This window comes from Ailuropoda melanoleuca, chromosome 4 (genome assembly GCF_002007445.2).
Source record: "Ailuropoda melanoleuca isolate Jingjing chromosome 4, ASM200744v2, whole genome shotgun sequence".
In the NCBI taxonomy this organism is placed as follows: Eukaryota; Metazoa; Chordata; class Mammalia; order Carnivora; family Ursidae; genus Ailuropoda; species Ailuropoda melanoleuca.
The window spans coordinates 7,506,155-7,516,338 of NC_048221.1; the positions used below are offsets into that span (position 1 = coordinate 7,506,155).

At 54.5% G+C, this 10,184-nt stretch overlaps 1 protein-coding gene across 4 annotated transcripts in view; it reads left to right on the forward strand.

Annotated features, from left to right (window-relative positions):
- Positions 1-10,184, forward strand: part of PDE4A (phosphodiesterase 4A) — a 49,222-nt gene that overhangs the window by 9,454 nt on the left and 29,584 nt on the right. The window contains exon 1 of one of the 4 annotated variants that reach the window (XM_034657764.1): positions 8-550. The exons of the other annotated variants lie outside the window; for them this stretch is intronic. Coding sequence (XP_034513655.1) covers positions 231-550 — 320 coding nt within the window. The 5' untranslated portion in view covers positions 8-230. Of the gene's footprint in view, positions 1-7; positions 551-10,184 lie in introns of those variants that run through there. 4 annotated transcript variants of the gene reach the window in all.

The window sequence follows — 10,184 nt, forward strand, 5'->3', positions numbered from 1 at the left end:
GGAGAGCGCTGCCGGGCGCAGAGCAGAGCGCCAGCCGCCGACAGAAAGCCGCGGCGCCCGGCCCGGGGGCTACCGGCCCGTAGCGCCCCCGGGTCTGTCCCCTGGGCGCCATGGCCCCACCGAGGCCGGGCGCACCCGCGGGGCCTCGGGCGCGTCGGCTAGCCCGCCGCTGAGCAGGGTGAACCTTGGAGAGGCCGGGGCCCCCCGGGGCGCAGGAGGGGGCCGGCGCCATGGAGCCCCCGGCCGCCCCCTCGGAGAGGAGCCTGTCTCTGTCTCTGCCCGGGCCCCGGGAGGGCCAGGCCACCCTGAAGCCGCCCCCCCAGCACCTGTGGCGGCAGCCGCGGACCCCCATTCGTATCCAGCAGCGTGGCTACTCCGACAGCGCGGAGCGCGCAGAGCCCGAACGGTCGCCACACCGGCCCATAGAGCGCGCCGACGCCGTGGACACCGGCGACCGGCCCGGCCTGCGCACTTCCCGCATGTCCTGGCCCTCGTCCTTCCACGGTACCGGCACTGGCAGCGGCGGCGCGAGCGGAGGCAGCTGCAGGCGGTAAGACTCCCGGCGGCGGACGCGCGTGGAGCCGATAGGCGCGCAGAGAGGACGCAACTCGCCCCGCTGACCGCAGGGGGCGCTGCGCTGCGGGTGGAGTCCGAGTGACTGGCGGGGGTGTGTGTGGGGGGGGAGTTCTACTGTGGGGGCGTCCGGGACGCGACCCTGGTGGTGCTCTGTATACGGGTACCCTTCTACTGAAGCCGGTCCTGGGGTCGACTTAGGGGGCGCCATGCTGCGTGTAGTATTAACGACGTCTTGGTTGAGGGCTGCAGCGTTGGGAGTCTGTACCTTAGTTGATGACAGCGCAGGACAGTGGCTAGCTTGGGTACTTGAAGGGACTTTCCTGGGGGCACTGTACTGGCAGCTAGATTCCCTATGTTTGTGGACGACCTAGAGGGCAATGTAGGGGGCGCCTGCTGGGATCACAATGTTTCCTCCAGGCTGAGGGGCTCTCAGAGTCCCCTTCAGGGGTGGAGGATCGTAGAGGGTGGGGGAGGGAGCATTCGGGGACTCGCCCTGAAGCAGCTGGGGTCAGAAATCCAGAGGGAGCCTCTTGGGGGAGCACCGTGGTGGGGGCCTGTGTGCTGCGTTGGAGCTCCCTCTCAGGGCTCCCATGCAGGAGTGTTAGGGTTCAGTAGCTGACCAGAGGGAAGGACCGGTGCCCAGAGGACGCATGGTCCCAGCACAGGGTAAGGGAGTCCCTGCCTCCACAAGGGGACAGTGTTAGTGAGGGGAGGTGTTGGGATGGCTCTGATTACATCCCCTCACTGACCTGGGTTGGCTCCAGCTGTTGGGGTACGACTAGCTGTGCCTGCCTTAGCTATATGCGCTGCCTGGGCTTCTGGAGACCTGTGACTGGGACATGGGATTATGTGTGCTCGGGGACAGTGATTATGGCAGTGGAACCATATGTGCTTCTGAGACCGTGACTGTGACAGCATCACTGTGTGTGCTTCAGGCTAGTGTAGTTGTGACACAGTGTGTGCTTCCAGGACAGCGATTGTGACAGTGTGACTTATGTACTTAAGGGTCACCGGAATTGTGACAGTATGACCGTGTGAGCTCCCAGGACCATGACGATGTGACTGTGTGGTTCTGGGACAGCGACTGTGACAGTGACTGCGTGTGCTCTTGAGGCACGGACTGTGACAGTACGATTCCTGGGAGGCAGGAATGGTGGCACTGGGACAGTGTGACCATGTCAGTGGAACTGTCCGATCTCCCAGGGACACTGATTGAGATGCTAACATGCTCTTAGTTGCCTCTGTTCTCCATGTCGAGGAGTCGTCTGACTTCTGGGGTGTGCTCCCATCCGCCTGCCGTCCTCTAACCACCTGGTGTTTTTAGTTACACTAGCTGCTCTGGTGGTGCTCAGGGGTCTGACTGTGTGATTGACAGCTTCAGCTGTGTGCTCTGTCTGGCCCCCATGAGTCCCCCTCTGCTCGGAACATCACTGAAATGGTCAGATTCAGGCCTGTCACTCCTAGAGTCCCGAGGGAGGCCCCTCTAGGCAGTGACCCTACAATTCTAGCTCTTTCTGGGGCCTTCCAGCAGGCCCTACAACCCCCCCCCAACCACCCCAACCCACTCCCATTGGAGACATACCCAGTCCCAGCACCCCTGCCCCCCAGGCAGGAAGCAAGTGTCATGGGCCCAGCATACACAGCCTGCTATTTCCCAAAGGGAACTGGAGAGAAACTAAAGGAAAACAAAAGCTGGAATCAACAGGAAATGCCAAGACCTGGGGCTGCTCGCCAAACTGGCTCAGGTCGCTGTCCTGAGAGACCAGTGAAGGAGTGGGGTGCAGTCGGAACTGGGCCCTCTTCCTTTTTAAGACCCCAGGGACTCCCTCTACCCTGTTCTCTGGGGTACTGACTCTCTGGGGACAGTGGCTAAGTGGTAATCATCATCATTATCTTGGTGGTATCCATCTCCTAATGGCTCCCTCTCGGGCTCCGTGCCGGGGACTTTTCCACACGTCCTCCTCTCCAGTGCCTCAGGAGGTATTCCTGTTGGACAGACTGAGGCCCAGCGGAGCAAAGTCCCTCCTTTGTGCCCAAGCTCACACAAGCAGGAAATAGCAGAGCTGAGATTCCAACACCCCTCTATCTGATGCCTGGGGTCCTGGCACCAGGGTCTTGCCCTCTGTGGGCTTCAGTTTCCCCATCTGTAAAGTGGGGCTGGTGGTACTGCTCTGCTGGGAGGGGGCGTGTTTGAGAGTTCTGTGAGATTGGCGATGTGTGTACAGGACTTAACACACTGAGTGCTCAGTAGATAGTCACTCAGGGACCTGGACTCAGGAGAGGAGGTGGGGTTTGAGTAGACCCTGCTGTGCCAGGGTGGGAATTAAAAACAGGAACCTCAACCACATCCCGACAGGGCTCAGGTTTCTGTTTCGCTGTAGGCCTGCGTAGCCTCCAGTGGCTGTGGCCAGAGAGAAGGCATAGGTGCCAGCGTCTTCCCCCCACCCTTAGGCAGAAGGAGGAAGGGGGAACTGAGAGGCCTCCAGTGGAACCTTGCTTCTTAGAATGGGTTTCCTGCCAGCCTGTTTCTCCAGAAAGGGGGTTCTCTGAGTGCACCCAGGGCGTTCCAGTGCTTCCCACGTTGCAGTTCATGCAGCCACCAAAAAGGAGATCCAGACAGCCCTAGACTTGAGTCACAGGAACCCCCAGAGAGAGGGCACTGCCCTCCATCTGAGATGGCATCCACAACCCCCCTCCAGACCTGGGGAAGTATGAGCCTGTGCTCCTGGCGCCCTGCGGGGCTGAGTCACGGCACCACCACGATCTGTCAAGAGGCAGATGGAGCTGGAGGAAGAGAAAGACTCCGGTGGTAGTGGGGGCGGGGAGGGGGGGGCTTGCCTGAATTGGGGGCAGGACCAACGTACGGCCCCTACCCCCGTGCCCCTCTGTACCTCCAAACTCTTCCCGCCGAGGGAGGCGCTGTTGGGCCGCAGAAAGGGGTAGAGGCAGCCAGACTGGGGTCTCTTTCTGGCTCGTGGCCTCTGTCTCCACTTGGGTCCTCACCTCCTCTCATCTCTGGCTCTCCCTTTATCCCCGGCGGTGCACTGGAACGGGTCCCTCCTCGCGCCTCTCCCTCCGCGCGCCCTCTGCTGGGTGACGAGAAAGGCACAGGCTGAGCGCGCGTTCTGAGTGCGGACCTGCCCGTGGGGCTCTAGTCCCCGAGCAGAGCAAAGTCACGGCCGCCACCACTACCGTGGCGCCCCAGGTTATTATTTCATGCGTATCGAGCGCCTCGGAGAGTGGGCGCCAGGCCGGCCGACCGCAGGCTGCGGGTGAGGTCCTCGCCGTCCCCGGGCGGGACCAGGCGGCTCTCCCCGTCCAGCCCAGCGCAGTGGAGACGGCCGCCTGGCGGATGCAGAGGAACTTGGCGGAAAAGTTGCGGACACGGAGTTCCCGGCTCACCTCGGCGCCTGCTCCTGCCCGTGCCCGTGCCAGGGCCTCCCAACACCAACCTGCGTGTTAACTCCCAGCGTCTTTGGCTCGCCGTTCCTCCCGAGGAACCGGAAAGAACTGACTTGCCCAAGGTCGCACAGCGAGTTGGGGCTGACACCCAGGTCTCCTGGACTCCAGATTGGTGGGTGAGAATCAGATTGTAGCCCTGCCCGCCAACTGGCTGTGGGACCAGGAGCCCGCGATCATGCATGCCCACCTGAGCCTCAGGGTTCTTACTACACTGGGTGCATAAGCTCTGCCCCTCCCCCCCACGCCCCCCCGGGGCTGTGGTAAGGCACACGTCTTGCTGGCGTTGGGGCTGGGCAGCCAGGAGATGGTGTTTTGAGAACTGCACTTCTGCAAAGTGCATCTCTCTGACGTCTGCAGACAGAAGGGGGTGTCCTCCAAACCACAGTCCTGGGCCCTGGCTGCCAGGGCACCCCCCCCTTCACCAATCACAGATTGACTGCAGGCTCCTGAGTTGCAGGTAGGGCTTTGGGCCTGACAGAGTGAGGACAGAGTTTCCGAGGGGGGCATCTGAGCCCACTGTCTTCATTCCTGAGTAAGAGCTCAAATCCAGCCTTTGCCCTTGACTTGCTATGTGACCTGAGGAGAGAATTCACCTGCCTGAGCCTCATTTTCCTCGTTGGAACAGGGCCATTCATGCCACAGTGAGTGATTGACACCTTCAGGCTGTGGTCAAGAATGAGACAGACCCCCAGTCCCTGCTGTCCTGGAGTTCTCAGGCTAGTGGATGAGGAGGAATAACAAGTAAAGGCCTATGATAATTTCAGATGGTGACACATGGGACAGGAAGAAAAGAGAGACTCTGGGGTCAGGGTAGGGCTCTCTGAGGAGGTGACATTTTAGTATGACCTAAATGAAGTGACACACTGGGTGCTAAGTGAGCCTGAGGGAAGAAGGTGACAAGCAGAGGGAAAATCCAGTTCCAAGGTCCTGGGGTAGGAGCATGTCTGTTATGTTAGAGGAAAAGTAGAGAGGCAAAGTGTGGCAGAAGTGAACAAAAGATGAGTGGAAGCAAATGAGGCAGGGAGGTGACAGAGCAGCTCATATAGGGTCACACGGCCTATGGTCAAGATTGGCTTAAGGCCTTAGTTTATCTCTGACTTTTTAGGAAGGGACAAAGGTCACTGAGCTGGAAGGAGACTGAACCGTGAAGGGCCTACGTAGCCTAGTGGCTAAAATCCCAGTCTCTGGAGTCAGACAACTGGTTTCATCATCCGGCCCTGCTCTTTCCGTGACCCTGGCCACGTCACTTCCCCTTCCTGGGCCTCAGGTTTCCACATCTGTGAAATGGGCCTATTCAGAACCCCATTTCCAAAGTCTGACTTGAAGAGTCCACAAAACAATGGAGGGAAGCCTGAGGGCAGGTAAATGAGAATGCTCTTCCTTTCTGTTTGCAGCTGGACCAAGGGGTCCCAGTGGCCAGTGCAAGAGTCTTAGTGGGTTTAGACCAGGAGTTTTCACCTGAGGGCGATTCTGGCCTCCAGGGGACATGTGGCAAAGGTTGGAGACATTTTAGTTTAATGATTGAGGGGGTGCTACTGGCTACTAGGAGATAGAGGATTATCTGACATTTAATGTCAACAGTGCCAAGATTAGGAACCCTGCATTCCCAACGAGGGAGTGAGCGATAATTGGTCCTTGGGTGGATGTGTGTGTGTGGGGGAAACTTTACATTTATGTATAAAGCCAAATAAACAGATAGTACGTAAAGAGATATACAATACAGGCATACCTCGCTTCATTACGCTTTGCAGAGACTGCATTTTTTACAAATTGGAGGTTTGTGGCGACTCCACATGGAACAAGTTCCTCAGCGCCATTTTCCCAGCAGCGTTTGCTCACTTTGTTTCTGTGCGTCACGTTTGGTAGTTCTGGCAGCCTTTCACACGTTTTCGTTTTTATTTATTGTAGTCATGTGATCCACTTGATGTGACTAGTGTCATCATTTTGGGGCACCACGAACCTCGCCCCTGTAAGTCGGCAAACGAAATCCATGAATGTTGTGGTGTGTTCTGACTGCTCCACTGACCAGTTTTTTTCCCCCTTCTCTCCCTTTCCTTGCGCCTCCCTATTCCCTAAGACACAGCAGTATTGAGATTAGGCCAGTGAATCATGCTGGTGGCCTCTAAGCATTCAAATGAAAGTCCGAGTTGCACGTGTCTCTCCCTGCCAATCAAAAGCCAGAACTGATTATGCTTAATGAGGAATGCATGTTGGAAGCTGGGACAGATGGAAAGCTAGGCCTCTTGGACCAGTGAGCCAAGTTGTGAAGGCAAAGGAAAAGCCTTGAAGGAAATTAAAGGTGCCCCACCAGCAAACACAGGAACGGTAAGAAAGCAAAACGGCGTTGTTGCCGATTTGGAGAAAGTTTGAGTGGTCTAGATAGAAGATCAAACCAGCCACAACACTCCCTTAAGCCAAAGCCTCATCCAGAGCAAGGCCTTCACCCTCTTCGGTTCTGTGGAGGCTGAGGGAGGGGAGGAAGCTGCCAGAGACGAGTTCCAAGCAAGCAGAAGGTTGGTCCATGAGGTTTAAGGAAAGAAGCCATCTCGATTACATAAAAGTGCAAGGTGCTGGTATAGAAGCTGCAGCAAGTTATCCAGAAGCTTGAGCCAAGATGATTAATGAAGGTGGCTACGCTAAACACATTTTCAGTGTAGACAAAGCAGCCTTCTATTGGAAGATGCCTTCCAGGACTTTCATAGCTAGAGAGGAGAAGTCAATGCCTGGCTTCAAAGGACAGGCTGCATCTCTCTTGTTAGGGGCCAGTGCAGTTGGTGACTTTAACTGAAAGCCAGTTCTCATTTGCCATCCTGAAAATCCTAGAGCCCTTAAGAATTAGGCTACACCTATTTGGTCTGCTCTGTAAATGGAACAACAAAGCCTGGATGACGGCACATTGGTTTATAACATGGTTTACTGAATATTTTTAACCCACTGTTGAGACCTACTGCTCAAAAAAAAAAAAAAAAAAAAAAAAGGATTCCTTTCAAAATACGATCGTTCATTGACAATGCACCAGGCCACTGACTAGCTCTAACGAAGACGTACAATGAGATTAATGCTGTTTTCACACCTGCTGACACATCTATTCTGCAGCCCACAGATTAAGGAGTCATTTCGACTTTCAAGTCTTATTATTTAAGAAATACATTTTGTAAAGCCATAGCTGCCGTAGACCATGACTCCTCTGGTGGATCTGGGCAAAATAAATTGAAAACCTTCTGGAAAGGACTCACTATCTTAGATGCCGTTCTGAACATTCTGACTCACGGGAAGAGGTCAAAATGTGAACAGAAACAGGAGTTTGGAAGAAGTGGCTCCCCAGCCCTCCTGGATGACTTGGAGGGGTTCCAGACGTCAGGGGAGGAAGGATCTGCACGTGTAAAGAGCAAGAGGAGTAGAATCAGGAGTGGGAGCTGAAGATGAGACGGCATCACAGCAATCTCATGATCAAACTGGATCGGAACAAGGATGGCTTCCTACGGATGAGCCAAGAATGTGGTTTCTCGAGAGGGAATCTGCCCGGGGGGGAAGATGCTGTGAAGATTGTTGAAAGGACAAGGACTTCAGAATATGCCATAATGTTGGGTGATAAAGCAGCCTCAGGGGTTGAGAGGATTGACTTCCATTTTGAAAGAGTTTCTATGGTGGGTAAAATGGCTACAGAGAAACTGCGCCTAAAAGGAAGACCCGATCCATGTGGCGAACCTCACTGTTTTCTTATTTGAAGACATCCCTGCACCAGCAAAGATTATGACTCACTGAAAGTTCAGATGGTGGTCAGCATTGTTTAGCAATAAAGCGCTTTTAAATTAAGGTACGTGCGCTTTTTTAGACGGAATGCTATTGCACACTTAGTAGACTGCAGTGTCACGTAAACATGACTTTATGTGCGCTGGGAAACCACAAAATTCATTTGGCCCGCTTTGTTGGGATGTTCACTTTATTGCAATGGTCTGGAACCGAACCCGGTGTGTCTCTGAGGTCTGCCTGTGTATCCGTGGCTGGAACATTTCACAGAGAAGGCAGTTTAGGGGTTGGGACTGTCTAAGCGGGCTATTCCTCCAGGCGGGGAGGGGATAATGAAATAAAGGGTGGCAAACACTGCTATAGAGCCTGGCTCAGACACTCATTGGCTGTGTGACCTTGAGCAGGTTCTTGCCAGGACTCAATTTTCCCATCTGTAAGATAGGGACAACAGTATATCACTTTGTGGGTATTTTGTGAGGGTTAAAAGAGATCAGAGATAGAGGTGCTGAATGTCCAGGTTAGCTGCTATCATCATCATCATCACCATCTTCATCTTCATCATCTGTATCCTCTGGCTAGTATAGTGGCTTGCACATTATAAGCTCTCAAAAAAAGGTTTTGTCAGATAATCATAGCTAATATTCAGTGAGTGCTTTGCTTTGTCCAAATGCTTTTCCAAGCCTTTTTTTTTTCACATGTCCATCCGTGAGATGCATAGTATTATTATGCCAATTTTACAGGTAGGAAAACTGAGGCTCAATGAAATGAAGTGACTGGCCGAAGTCAAATGACTAAGAAGTGCTGGAGACCAGACTCAAGCCTAGGCCAGCCAATTCAGGGGGCCCATGACAATGGAGCCAACAGGTAGAGAGAGAAAGGTATTTACAGAGGCAGGGCCCTACAATAGAGATTCACTCCATTGTTCTTATTTATTTATTTTTTTTAAAGATTTTATTTATTTATTCATTCGACAGAGATAGAGACAGCCAGTGAGAGAGGGAACACAGCAGGGGAGTGGGAGAGGAAGAAGCAGGCTCATAGCGGAAGAGCCTGATGTGGGGCTCGATCCCATAACGCTGGGATCACGCCCTGAGCCGAAGGCAGACGCCCAACCGCTGTGCCACCCAGGCGCCCCACTCCATTGTTCTTATTTAAAACAAGCTTCTCCTAACCCCAAAGAGCCACAGACAGGTTGGGGTAGTCTCTGGAATTGTAACCAGCTGGCTACCTTTGTTCTAGAATCTTCTCCTCCGTCTCCCTTTCTTCATCTGTGAAAGGGAATCATGTGCCCCCCACAGAGTCACAGTGGCTGGGCATGCGGAAAGTCCCTCGCTGCTTGTATTGCTCTGCTGAGGGGAGGTCGGCTTCTTGGGGCCACGTCATGAGCTGTGGAGGGCCCAAATTCTAAGATGCCTCAGAGATCCTAAGGAGTGGCGGGAACTGGGGGAATCTCAGGAGTCTCTGGGGGCTGTGAACACACTCAGAGTCCAGGGGGTCTCAGAGTTATAAGGCATGTCTCAGAAGCTGGGGGTGGGGCATTCTGGAGGTGTCCCCAAGGATTGTGGGTTCATCTTCGTTTTGGAAGGTAGCCTAGGGTTATAGGACTGTCTTAGGAACCCTGGAGGAATCTAGTTGTGTCCCTGGGGTCTATGGGGCACTGTAGGATTTTGGGGGCAGATACATATTTATGGGAACACCCCTTGACTCTGAAGACACCCCCAAGGATATTTTGGTGTCTCTGAACTTGTGGGGGCATTTCAGGGATGCTATGGAGCCACTCGGGGATTGGGGGACATCTGAGGGACTATGGAAGCATTCTTAGGATCTGTGAGGGATCCTAAAATTTGGGGGGCCCTCATGCGGTCTGTGGGGATACTCTGTGGCTGTGGGAAATTCTAGGGGTGCACTGAGGGTCTCTGCCTCAGGGATGGTAGGGGTGCTCTAGGGGATTTGGGGGACATCCGAGGAAGCCTGGTGTTGGCCCTGGGATCTGAAGGAGTTTCATTTGCGGGTGCATCCTGAGAGTCTTGTGGGTGCCCCTGGGGTTTGTGGGAATATATCAGTAACAAGGAGGACACTAGTAGGGGACATTTGGGGAGCTAAGGGATTGTCCCAGAGTCTGTGGGGCCTCTCAGAGCACCTCTGGCTTTTGGGGGGAACTCTGGGATTTGGGGGCACCTCTGGGTTCTGTGCGGACACCTCAGGGATAGTTGGGACACTCCCTGGAATTGTGGGGACATCTGAGGGACTTTGGGGACGCCATTGAGGTTTGTGAGAGCCACAGCGGTTTGTGAGAGCACCCCAGGGATTTGGGGGGCACCCCAGATGTTTGTAGAGACGCTTCCGGCGGTTGTAAGGACCTCAAGGGGATTGCGGGTGCCCCTGCGGTCTGAGGG